Source organism: Gigantopelta aegis, chromosome 3, assembly GCF_016097555.1.
Source record: "Gigantopelta aegis isolate Gae_Host chromosome 3, Gae_host_genome, whole genome shotgun sequence".
Classification (NCBI taxonomy): domain Eukaryota; kingdom Metazoa; phylum Mollusca; class Gastropoda; order Neomphalida; family Peltospiridae; genus Gigantopelta; species Gigantopelta aegis.
The window spans coordinates 13,304,159-13,317,340 of record NC_054701.1 but is presented as its reverse complement, the minus strand read 5'-3'; the positions used below and the strand labels follow the sequence as shown (position 1 = coordinate 13,317,340).

The window sequence follows — 13,182 nt, the reverse complement described above, 5'->3', positions numbered from 1 at the left end:
TATGAAGAACTCTTAACAATTCTTAGTTAATACTTGTTTATAACAATATTGAGTTAAACAAGCGTTCATTAGCAGTATTCCACTTTATTTAAATGTCTGATACCACTTTGATTATTATTATTATTATTATTATTATTATTATTATTATTATTACCTCTTGAGTTATTCTATAGGGGAATCCAACGAGACAGAGCGGTCATCTGGACCAATTATTGTATTATGTTTACACCACCACTTAAACTTTACCGGTCAGTTTGAGATGACCGCCACTGAATAGGGACAAAGAAATAAAAATCTCTCCAGGACTTTTACAAAGCATCCACGAAAAGTCTGCCTCTCGGTTTGTCATTACTTGAACAATAAAATTAATATCCTGGCGAAGTTAATTGTTTGTCCTGCAGGCAGATATATCGGCCATTAATTATGTCTGACTCATGCCTGAAGGCTGATGAATCATAACCTCCCATTGTCTTTAATGAGATAAGGGAAAGCCAACAAGGGGTATTGGATTACCCAATCACAGCTTTGTTTACATAACATGGGTGGAGAATGGTAGAGTCATCGGCCAATCATATCATTAGTTATTCATGTCACCAGATGTCTCCCTATTAGTTATTTTCATTTACTCTGCAATACTATACAGTACCACATAGCTAACAATAGAAAATTAGTTAAATATAAATAACATTGCTGTTTGTCTACACGCTACAGGGAATTTTGAATTGAACAGAATAGTAATAATTTAGAAGTAGTTTTTTTAGATTAAAAAAAAAAAATGTCTATCAAGAAAGATATGTCAGTGTGTGAATGTGTTGTATGAAAAGTGTGTATTAAAAAAAAATATATATATATTCACAGAATCACGATCTTTCACTCATCATTAAGGTTTACTATTTAATGTTATACAAATACTGTTTTTAGTAATTCCAGTTTACTTAAAATTGTTATTAGTTTTAAAAAACCCACATCATTCCTGGGTCATGCAGACCACCTGTCCCTTTTCCCCTGGATTGGGGCAGTTAATTGTATCTGTGAATTTAAAAAAATAAACAATAACATTGCTGTGTATCTGTTAGAAAACAAAAACAAACCCCAGCTAAATAAAAACAAAGGAGGAGTTGACATCCACCGCCACCCCCACCCCCCACTCTCTCTCCCTCTCCCTCTCTCTCTCTCTCTCTCTCTCTCTCTCTCTCTCTCTCTCTCTCTCTCTCTCTCTCTCTCTCTCTCTCTCTCTCTCTCTCTCTCTCTCTCTCTCTCTCTCTCTCTCTCTCCTCTCTCTCTCTCCTCCTCTCTCTCCCTCTCCCCCTCCCTCTCCCTCTCCCTCCACATCCTTCGAAACCACCATCACCCATCCTCCATACCTTCCTATGTGTCGAAATAACCATATTATACACCAAGGAGTCACAACTTAAAATGTGCTTAGAATATGGTTAAATTTTCCTTTACTTTCTGTTCTATATACATGTAGGTACACCAGTTAACCTGTGTTTGGTATGCTCTTGTTTTGTACTGTAGACAAGCCTTCACATACCATACTATCGTCTTCACAACCAGTTTTATGAATGAAATTTCAAAGTATGATTCACCAAATTACTCGACAGCTATAACTTCTACCATAGAGACCAATATGGCCACCTGCATGCTGTAAGCATCAGTGTTTATTAGTTTAAATGTGTATCAGGAAATTAATGTTTTAGTAAAGGTAAAATTAACAGATCAACATGTGAAACATGTTACATGTTTTACACATATGTTTGGAATTTGGTTTTCACTTGGCACTAGTTCAAATGTGAAATATAAACTACATGAATAACATAGTGAGTAATTTAAATAACATCTGACATATTACAGAAATAATCTGTCAGAATATGACTATAGAAATAACTATAAATTTGCAAATAAATATGTTCAGAATTTTGTTTAGACCTCTCATAAAAATAGTTCCATATGACTGAAGATATTAAAAAGATAACCAGTAATCATTGTGCCCCCCCCACCCCCACCCCCCCAAAACCCCTTCCCAAAACAAAACAAATCAAAAAAGAAGAAAAAACTTTTTAAAAACTTTATCATCACAAAAGAACATTTAAAAAAAACAAAAAAAAAAAAAAGAAAAAAACTGACCAGTTTGTGATTAAACACATTACTACAAATTTGTGTACTCCCAGTTACTGTAGGTTATAATTGTTACTGGTTGACTGCTACAATATTAGGGTGTTGTAGCAAGTTGATTACAATTGCTATTGTCCATATTAAAGTATGGGTGTTACTAATATGTCTATAGTCATATCCGATAGATCAAAAGACCGCCATAAAGCTCATCATTACAAAATACTATAGCATCCTCGTTGCTATTTCCTTAGTGGGCTTAGTCAATAGGAACATTTCCATGTAGTGTGCTAAATATAAGTGTTTTATATATACACCTCTATCATACTCATACGTGGATGGGAATTTTACTTTCCATGCATGTACGTGTATTTGTATCATTTCCTGGATTGCAGTAATAAAAATGTGACTAGATTTTACATATTATATTTATATTATTACCATGCTCAGTCGGAACAGATGGATGAATGTAGATATTTACCTCAATAATTGTGTGAGTATTAATTAGTGGGTACTATTTAGAAGACAAAACATCTTGATCCTTTATAAAACATGTACGTGTAAATATATGTAATTGTACATAGCATGTATACTGAACTGACTAGTGTTTTAACTTTAACTATAATATACCTGTAGCAGCTAGATTAGTCAGACCTCCAGTTGTCTTTTGAAGATGGTTTAAGTCTTTGGTGTTGACTGCAAAATAAAAATAGTAATTAAAATAGTTTATGATGGGGGAAAATAGCCCAGTGCTTTCAAAAGTACTTTTGATTGTAAATATAATATGTCATTCTTTTGATTAAAACCATTAGTAATTTCTTTGTGCACATGTACTTTTCGGAAATATAGAATATTTATAAGTAGTGACATCTTATCTTTAGGTTAATGTATTGGAACTGTCTATAATCTTATTACAGTCAAATCTGTATTAAACAGCCATCAAATGCAGTATCAAAAAGGGCCTTAATTGACAGGTGGCTGCTTAAAACAGATCATTATATTTTCTTTTATACGATTTTGGAGAATACAAATGTGGCCTCTTAACAAAGGTGATTTATTAACACATGTGGCTGATTAACACAGGTGGCCACTAAAGCAGGTTTGACTGTAGTAACATCTTATCTGTAGGTTAGTGAATTAAACTGCTTACAATAGTACTAGTAGTACAAACAGGTCAGTCTGTTGTGTGTACTATGAGAGTAGTTAAATGTAGGTCAGATGTTAAGGGTGTGTGTTTGTGTTTGGTGATACACTGCCTGTTGTTGGAGGGCTGCATGGTGGTCCTCCATGCTGGGCTACTGCTAGGAATGTGAAGGTGGCCGGCTGCTATCTGCCGAGTTGACACAACAGGTTGACGACCTGCATCTGTAAGTAAAAGGATTACTCCCAGTTGTCCAGGCATTAGTTAAGTGTTATGGTCTACCAGTTGATGATGGAGTCACAAAGGAAGAAGATTATTGTATTGTAAGATGATTTCCATGATATTTCCATGAGAAATGGTACTTCAAGTTATAGTCTGACAGCCCTTACTGTCCTAATGGTTCTGTCCTAGGATAAGATAACAAAGGTACATTTTGTTACATGTAGGCATTCCACCATTTGGAGCAGCATTCACAAAATGATGAAAATGTATTGGTCTCTGGTGAATGAAATTTCCTGTCAGAAATGATACTTTAAGTTATAGACAGACAGGTAGTTATAGTTACCTTACTGTCCATCCCTCTTCCCTTGAATACGATAACTGAGGTACGTTTTATTGCATGTAGATATTCGATCCACTATGTGGAACAGCATTCACAAAATGTTGAAAATGCATTGGTCTCTGGCGAATGAAATTTCCCATCAGGAATAACACTTCAAGTTACAGACAGACCGGTAATGTCCACCCCTCTCCCAATGGTTCTATCCGGGGATAAGATAACTAAGGTACATTTTGTTGCATGTGGACATTCCACCATTTGGAACAGCTAGTATTCACAAAATGTTAAAAATGGATTGGTCTCTGGCGATAGCTGAACCCACACCTGCACGAAGGATAGATTATTAAATGTACTTGAACCCTGAGTGAATCGGGACATATTAAAACAGATTCTGTTTGCTATTCCTCTAACATTCCATTGACAAGAGTACAGTTGAGAAGTGCATTTTGCATTCCCTATACATCAGTTTTCTATAACAACTGACAGCAGTCTTTATAGTTTGGATTAATACATAGGAGAAAAAAATCTTTTAATCAACACAATTGGATGTAACATTCAAATAATGTGTTTAAGTACATGGAAGATAATTATTGCCGAATTGGCTGGATATACAGTCAAACCTCTCAAAACCGGACCCTCAGTAACCGGAATTCCCTCAAGACCGGACATTTGTCATGGTCCCTTTTTAAATATCTGTACGGAAGAGAACCTCTCTAAACTGGATACCTCCTAAAACCAGACTTTTTACTTGGTCCCGAGGGTGTCTGGTTTAGAGGACTTCCACTGTAGATGGAGGCCAGGTACGTGTAGACAGATACAGTTATAAATGGTTCAGGTTTCATTAGCTGTGGATAATGGTCGTATTTTCAATGAAAATATGTAATCCTGGTCAGAGCTATGGTATCGTCGGTGACCGATCTTAATCGTAGCCGAATCATGAATTGTGGTTATTTTAATCAAAAGCTCTTAATTCATCTTGGAATTACATGCATGCGGTCCCTATGTTCAGTATCATATCATCTCCACTTGATGACCTTTCACGACCTCCGCTCAAATCCAATCCTGCACCACGCTGGGGGCTGGGGGCAGTTTGTCCCTTTTTCATTTGAGGCCTTTCTAATGAGACAATCTGACAAATCAAGCAAGATAAGTGAATGCCTGGGGGTCACCACAGTGGTCATCTGTGGTCCATTGAAATTGGCTGACCAGTGCACAGTGTCCAGTGGATGACTGGATCCATACAGTGAATGACCAGTGGGGGTGGACACTGAGGAATGCAGGCTTTGTTGGGCTGTGTGGTGATAACATGAATGAAAGAAAAGGAAGGATGCTATAGGGTGATGCTGTGGTGATGACATGAATGCAAGAAGAGGCTGAAAACTATAGCATAAAGATAAAGATAAGATAAAATTTATTGTATTTAAACATTCCACATGGGAACAGAGTTGCAGGATGATGCTACATTTGTGCATGGTGATATGGTGATAACATGAATGTTAGAAGAGGTAGGAAACTATAGGATGATGCTACATGTGTGTATGGTGATATGGTGATAACATGAATGAAAGAAGAGGCAGGAGACTATAGGGTGATGCTGTGTTAACATGAATGAAAGAAGAGGCAGGAGAGACTATAGGGTGATGCTGTGGGCTGGAATGTCTGGACAAATAGAGTAAGAATCTGTGTGTGCTGTGAGCCAGGTGTTCACAGAATACCACTCTCCATCTCTCTGAACTCTGTCTGTTTCTAAATGTCACTGGGTACTGCAGGTGTACATGGGAATATGCACATAAATATTAGCTGGTTTTATTTTCTTAATCTTTGAAGATGAATTTTAGACTGGGTCTAACTATGTCATATATATGTAGTATTTAGAGTTTGCCTGGAAGTGGGTTCCAATGCATGTTATATCAGAAGATTATAAGGTACTTCAAAAGATTTATTATTTTAGGACTCAAAGTAGAACTATAGCTCTAAACCTAAATATAACTGTAACCTACCTGTATCTTTATACATTTAGAACAATAAACAGTGTATTTCTTACATAGACCTTACTGAAAAAAACAACCCTGAAGGGAGTGATTAATTGTAATTACTCCTTTAATTTAGATTATGGGGAGCCATTTAAAATATCACCATGTTGATAGCATATAAATTCACATATTAAGGGGAGCTGAAACTGACTCTCCTTGAACTAGTCTCAGGGGAATGACAAGGGGCGAGAGTTCCCCTTAAAAGGTGAGGTCTACTTGCACATTAGGATATGATGGTATTCAGCATTGGACTGCAGGCTATAAGTGCATTCTTCCACATTACTGGTTTCTGCAAAAGAATCTGTAGAGATCATCTGGAAATATAGGGGCTTATTGATTCTGCTGTATAGGTGTCTGCCAAAAGATTAACGTTATGTTGTTTACTTTTGTTTTATCTTTCACTGTGGTGTATTACATTTAGCAGGACATTCATTGCTTGGTATTGTTTTAAATCACTAATTATGTACAAATTGTAATTTGTTGTACTGTAGTATTTTTTGTATAAAATGTTCCTACTGACGGTAAGTTATGGGTATTTCTCTGTTGGTGGATAAAACACTGGGAATTGGTAAATGTTTGAATGTTTTGTTGACCTAAAAACTGGGGTCCTAATATTCAAACCACAGACCTTCTATTCGAAAGTTAGTGCTGTTCCAACTTGTCATGAGCTAACAAGAACCTGTCAACTATAGCTATTACAATCAGTAGGAACACTATATACCAACATTACTACGGCAATATATTATTGCCATCCAAGCAGATTTCTACCCACAGACACTGCCTATTATATACCGAAGGACATCGCTATGGGTAATTGCAGTATATATTTAACTGTTTTGTGTTGGTTGTATCAAGTCTTGGTTGGACAGGTCTGGCTTCAGTAACCAGGAGTTTTGACACCGGTCTGGCTATTCTGTGAGTGTCACTTGAACAGTGTTGTTGTTGTTGGTGGTGTTGGTTTATTCTAGGTGGTCCAACTGGAGTGGGTGTTTGTGTATGTCTCCGGCCTGCTATCACACACCTGTTTATCGGTGGGATGTTCAGCATTGCCTGGCTGGAATGTTGCTGCTGCTGCTCCCTATAGGCCATTCTCTAGACCACTTCTAAATGGTCTTCACAGTCTTTATTATAGTCAAAGCAGACCTGTCATGCTTTCTGTGATGCAGACTTTTAGTCTCTAAATTGATCAGTCATCAGGATTTTATTATAGATATGGTAAATGTTAATGGATACTGTGTAAAAATTAAGGTGTAAATTGTAATAGTTAGGTCATTCTCTAGACCACTTTTAACATTATCTTAACAGTCTTATTATATTCTAGGCAGATCCATCATGCTTTGTCTGATGCAGTCTGTAAAATCTGTGGTGATCGGTTAGCTAGGATTTTATTGTGCATAGGGTAAAGGTTAATGGATACCATATAATCAGGTGTACTGATCAATTATCCGGGATTTTATTTTATTTTATTTTATTTTATTTTAATTAGGCAGGTGTGCCAATCAGTTAGCCAGGATTTTATAATGCACGTATGTTAAAATGGTAAGGATGTACAGTGTAAAGTTTAGTGAATACAGTGTAAAAATTACGGTGTATTTTATAACATTGGTTAGTGTTCGTATTGTAAGGGTTGAACAACCTCTGCAGTTAAGAAAATGTCCATGGCTAAAAAAACTCCAACCTTGCCATTGAAACAAATCCTAAATATAGCTCAAGGCAAAAAAATGCTATGGAGAATTACAAACTGCACATAAATCTCTGTTGTCAGTTGCAGGCGTTGGTTGAAGTGCACTTCGTAAAATAATGTTCATTTCAGGAGTCAGCATTATATTTTAATACATAGAGGTTATTACCCTCGTGTTTTTCGGTATCGTCAATAGCATATATTAGGAATAAAAATTGTATTATGTGAGCATAATACATTACTTTTATTCCTAATATATCATATTGATGATACCGAAAAACACGAGGGTAATAGTCTGCCATGACGTAAGAATATGTGGCGCGATGTATTTTTGAATGGAAATGACATCAAACTCAAATGACGTCATTTTGGACGTCCTTACATCAAAATAAAGTTATGTCTAACGTTTTTTGTTTTCTGAATGCTGGACAGCTTTCAGTGTCAAATTGCCATTGAAATGTTTTTATTTGATGACTATGAATGCATAAGTCAATCATGGAGTGTCACCCAAGTATGTTTGCTTAAATGTCAATAAACCTAGTGCCGAGACCTCGACTAATTTACATCTAATTTGCAAAGTTATCAAATTCTTAAAGTATGTGATCTGAAAAATATCACATACTTTGATTGCACTGAAAATGTAAGATATTATATGAAGAATATATATACTCTTCAAAAAAAGAAACGCAAAACCACATTGTCGTAACATTTGGAGAATTGATTTAATTATTGAATGGTGAGTCCGATAATTACCAAATGTTGCAGGATTGTTCACAATTCACTCTAGTCCATTGTGAGTAAGTGATAGGACACACCACCAAGGTCAAGGTCATCTGGAGTCAATACCGGGTGTGGCCTCCGCGTGTGTTGACAACTGCCTGGCACCGCCTGCCCATTGAAGCAACCAGAGTACGGATGACGTCCCGGGGGATGGTGGCCCACTCGGCCTGCAAGGCTGCTGCCAGCTCGGGCAGGGTCTGGGGCTGTGGTTGTCGCTGTCGGAGGCGTCGGTCCAACTCATCCCATAGATGCTCAATTGGGTTCAAATCCGGTGATATCGATGGCCAAGGAAGGACATTAATGTTGTTGTTCTGTAGGAAAGCCGTTGTGAGACGTGCTGTGTGAGGCCTGGCGTTGTCATGTTGGAACACTGCGTTGGCGTTGGCCATAACTGGAACGATGTGTGGCCGGAGGATCTGGTCAATGTAGCCCTGTGCATTCAGGTTGCCCTGCACGTGGACCAGGTCAGTTCTGCCAGTGTGTGAGATGGCTGCCCACACCATGACACTACCCCCGCCGAATCTGTCCACTTCCTGCACGCAGTTTGCCGCATAACGTTCACCACGACGCCTATACACGCGACATCTTCCATCATGACGTCGGAGTAGAAATCGGGACTCGTCACTGAACCACACCTGTCTCCATCACAGTTGAGGCCATTGTCGATGAATCTGGCACCACTGCAGTCGGAGTCGACGGTGTTGTGGTGTTAAGATGACACCTCGAACTGGACGTCTGGCACGAATTCCTACCTCACGTAGGCGGTTCCGTACGGTCTGGTCGGATATCCTGCGCAAACCTGGTATTGCTGCGGCTGTGGAGGTGGCAGTAGTCAATCGTTCCCGAAGGTGGCGTACCCGGATGTAGCGGTCCTGCCCGGGGGTAGTGACCCGTGGTTGACCGGATCTAGGGAGGTCACGTGTTGATCCATGTTGCTGGTAACGGTCCCACAGTCTGGAGATGGTGCTTGGGGACACATGGAATGCCCTGGCAACGGCCGTTCTGTATTCGCCTGCGTCTAGTCGGCCGATGGCATTGTTTCTCTGCGGTTCACTGAGACGTGGCATGTCCTGGATTGTCAACTGTCGGCCAGATACAGAGGCCAGGCAAGCGAACACCCTGCACTTTTATACTGTCGGTGTTCATGTTGCATGTGCAAACAACGCACGTGCAGTGGTGACATGGTTTGCATGTGGCTGCGTTTTTGCGAATATTCACATTTTGGAACTTTATTGTACAGTAGCTGCGTTTTATCGAATGTAACCGTGGGAATGTGTTTGGGACATGCAATGACCTTATATTCACAAAGCATGAACCGGTAGGAAACATAAAATCGGAGTTATAACCCATTTGTACCCTTTTGCGTTTCTTTTTTTGAAGAGTATATATATATATATACATGTTCTTGACTTGACAAAAACGGAGTTTGTAATTTAGAATATGCAGTTTGTTATCTTTAATTGTATTACGATCTCATAAAAAGAACATTTTTAAAAAGTACTCAGTCTCTGTAGATCATTTCACTTTGGTGGCCACATTGCAGTTTTCCTTGTCCCAACTGGTACATAGGCCATAGTATTTCCTGTCCTGTTTATAGGATAGTGCAAATAAAAGATTCCTTGTTGCTGTTAGTAGGAGTAGCCTATGGGTGGAAGTGGGTTTCCCTTCTCACTCTAGTATCGAAATATCAATATGGTATTTCACAAAATTACTAGTTTAAGTCCAGCCAGTGCACCGTGACTGCTATATCAAAGGACGTGGTGTATAATGATTTAGCCCATAGTTGCATTTGACACAGTGTGCATTGTATGTTTTATATGGTTAGAATTATTGTTATTTGTATTATATTCTTATGTTGCTTCAATAGCTACAAGTATATAATGTCTGTTTACTGAGAGTGAGACATTTTAAAATAAACAAATAGTGATTGCAAGGTAAGCGAGGCATGTTTAGAATTAGCTGAAGCGTGTTTGTGAACGAGTGAAGCATGCACATGGCAGGGATTTGTTTTTCTGTACACGTATATATAGACATATGTTAGTTAGATTAATACTACATCAACTTGATACTATCCCATCTCATATCTAATACCCAGTTGTTGGTGATTTCTTTTATTTGGATCTATTGTGATTATTCTACATTTTATTACACAGGGATTCAAAAGGTATTTTAAAATGTTTGGATGATGTGATATTTGAAAGCTATTCATCAATGATAATTTAAGTGTTATAATTTGTGTGAATAGATTATCAAAAATTGTTTTCAGCATAGCTTTTTCTGTGGGTTTTTTCTGGTTTTTATTTTTGGTGGGTTTTTTAAATTAAAAACCAATTGTTCATGCTGCATAAGACCTATTCATTGTAATTTTAACATTTCACTAGATAGAGCATGAAACGGTGTTAAGGTATGTGGTCAGTAATGTATTATGCAGAACCAAATCTATCCATATTCCCTTGATAACTCGTGTTATGAGCACTGTTAATATGTGCATTGTGTCGGTATTGATCGGCTCAAAGCTTGCCTCGATGCTGGCTCATCTGCTGTCATTATACTTCGAACTTCAGTTTGTCATGCTTGTGATAGAGGGGAAAAAAATCACCATCTTAATGTTACACATTATGCCGTGGAGACAAGCCATTGCCAAGCCATTGCAGCAGTGATGTTATAGGAAAGTGGTGTGTGTGTAATATTTACTAACATTACATAATTCTTGCCTGCCAGCCTGCCGTGTGATGGAGGTCTGTGAGTTAGACATTTATCAGATGACATTATGAACATCATATAGTCATGTGACCACAAACTTGCAGTGGAATTATCTGGTCAGGGGATTTTGTTCACGATGGTTGCTTGCATCGTGTCATGAGGATCGGCAGTTGTGCTGTCAGCAGACGACCCCATAACAATTTCTTGTCTGTCACATTTACGCCACCCCACCTCTACAAGTTATATGACAGCAATATCAATTTTTCACTTAGTGTACTGGAGACGGCAAGATCCCGTTTGGAACAGCTGTTCAGTTCTGTAGCAGGTATACAGATGGCATTTGCATGCAGCAGATACTGGATAATTTCCCGCTCTTTTTTTGTGTGTGTGTGTGTGGTTTTTTAACATCTGCTCTGAAGCTTTGCATGGTTGTACCATTTTATTTGCTCATTATTTTTAACAGGGAGCTAGTGACATGTTCATTCTTCTAAGGTCTGTATGCTGTGTTAAATCTCATTTTAGCTGATAACGGTTGTAACTATGTGATACCATCTGTTCAGAGAGGGGAGTCTTTGCCAGCTATTGTGTTATATCGCAGCTAGCCTCTTTTCCACTGCTTGAGGCAAACATGATGTCTGGTGATTATATATGTACATCATTTTTTTTACTCTCTCTCTCTCTTTTAGGTGAAGGATACTGACGGAGGAAAGCTGGTTATGAACCAAGTTGGCAGAAAGCTTGCGTAGACGTGAAGTGAAGCGGTCCGTTTGTTCCTTCTGACATTCCAAGTGGTGATGCGGAGTGCATGATTCGCCGTGGATATTACTGTGTTTGATAGTGTGTGTTTAAGAAAACAACAGATAAAAGTCTGTGATAACTACGTGAATTTTCCGTCGCCTCTTCTTGAAGACATGGCCACGAAGGAAGGTAGTGCCGTTGTGATTCTCACCCGTTGTAGCTGTACACGTGGTTCCAGGATGAACTACATCGTCGTTGCCGTTGTGGTGTTAGCCGTGGTGAATGTGGGACAGTGTTTAAATATCGTGGAGTCTAATAATGACTTGGACAAGTTTTTCCAGCCGACCGAGGTGACGAGAACAAAAGTGAACGTAAAAGCCGATTCCAAGCCCAGTGTGGGGCTGATGTGGGGCATTGCCGATACCACGGCTCATTTAGGGAGATTTTTCAACTATTCCATCCCGTCTGATGCTTTCAAGGGAAAATCCTTACACTATATGGTAAGAAGCATACATTATAAATATGGTATATTATAAATATAAAGCAATTGTGTGATTTTAATTGTTTGAAAAACATTTAGAATAGGAATTGGAAGGTGCCAGCAACTGGGAGGTGGAGACACTTTATAATTTGACTTTCAACTATTTTAGCCAAATCAACAGGTGCTTGGGCAGGGTAGGGGTCTAGACAAATGCAGGGGAGGGTCTAGACAAATGTTTGGGAGGGGTCTAGACAAATGCAGGGGAGTGGTCTAAACATTTGTTGGGGAGGGGTCTAGACAAATGCAGGTGATGGGTATAGACTGTCGAGCGAAGTTTTTAGGGGTTCAGGTCATGCACCCTTGGATAAACATTAATTAAATTTGCTTAAAGCTGGGGGGCAGAGAGGTTTGACCATTTAAACCCCCCCCCCTGCATATGCTCCTGCTGAAAATTCAACAGGGGAATTAGTCACCCCCCACCCTCCTATGCCCCCTGCCCTACTCTTCCTGCTGTAGCTACAATATAATGTACATATGTACTCTGCCTGCAGATTCTAAGTGTGAAAATATTGTGATGTGTACACAATGACTAATTTAGCAGACAGGTTCATTCATTTCCCAGTGAACATTGATCTAAATACCTAGGAGTGATGAAATATGGATGGTTGTGCATTGCATTTCAACCTACAAATGGTGTGACCTCCTTTTAACCAGATTCGCTGTGATTGACATTTCCTGCATGGCATTCTTCATAATATTATAACAAAACTTTCTGTTGTAACATTTATGCAGTGATAGATGTAACAATTTTTTTATTTCAGTTGAATACTGTTTGGCACATAAAAGGTAGTGACAAACTGTATTTTAATTAGTATTGTATTAAAGTAGATTTTTTCTCTTTTTGTAGTGTTAATGGATGGGTTAGAGTGATTAGGTATATTATAAAAAAAATTG

The 13,182-nt window shown here is 38.5% G+C and overlaps 1 protein-coding gene across 8 annotated transcripts in view; it reads left to right on the top strand.

Moving 5' to 3' along the window:
* LOC121367543 (dystroglycan-like) overlaps positions 1 to 13,182 on the top strand; it is a 130,602-nt gene that overhangs the window by 102,115 nt on the left and 15,305 nt on the right. For 7 of the 8 annotated variants that reach the window (XM_041491776.1, XM_041491777.1, XM_041491778.1 and 4 more), the window contains one exon: positions 11,696 to 12,247. In XM_041491776.1, coding sequence (XP_041347710.1) covers positions 11,921 to 12,247 — 327 coding nt within the window. In that variant the 5' untranslated portion in view covers positions 11,696 to 11,920. Of the gene's footprint in view, positions 1 to 11,199; positions 11,335 to 11,695; positions 12,248 to 13,182 lie in introns of those variants that run through there. The other variant, XM_041491781.1, reaches the window with a different exon arrangement.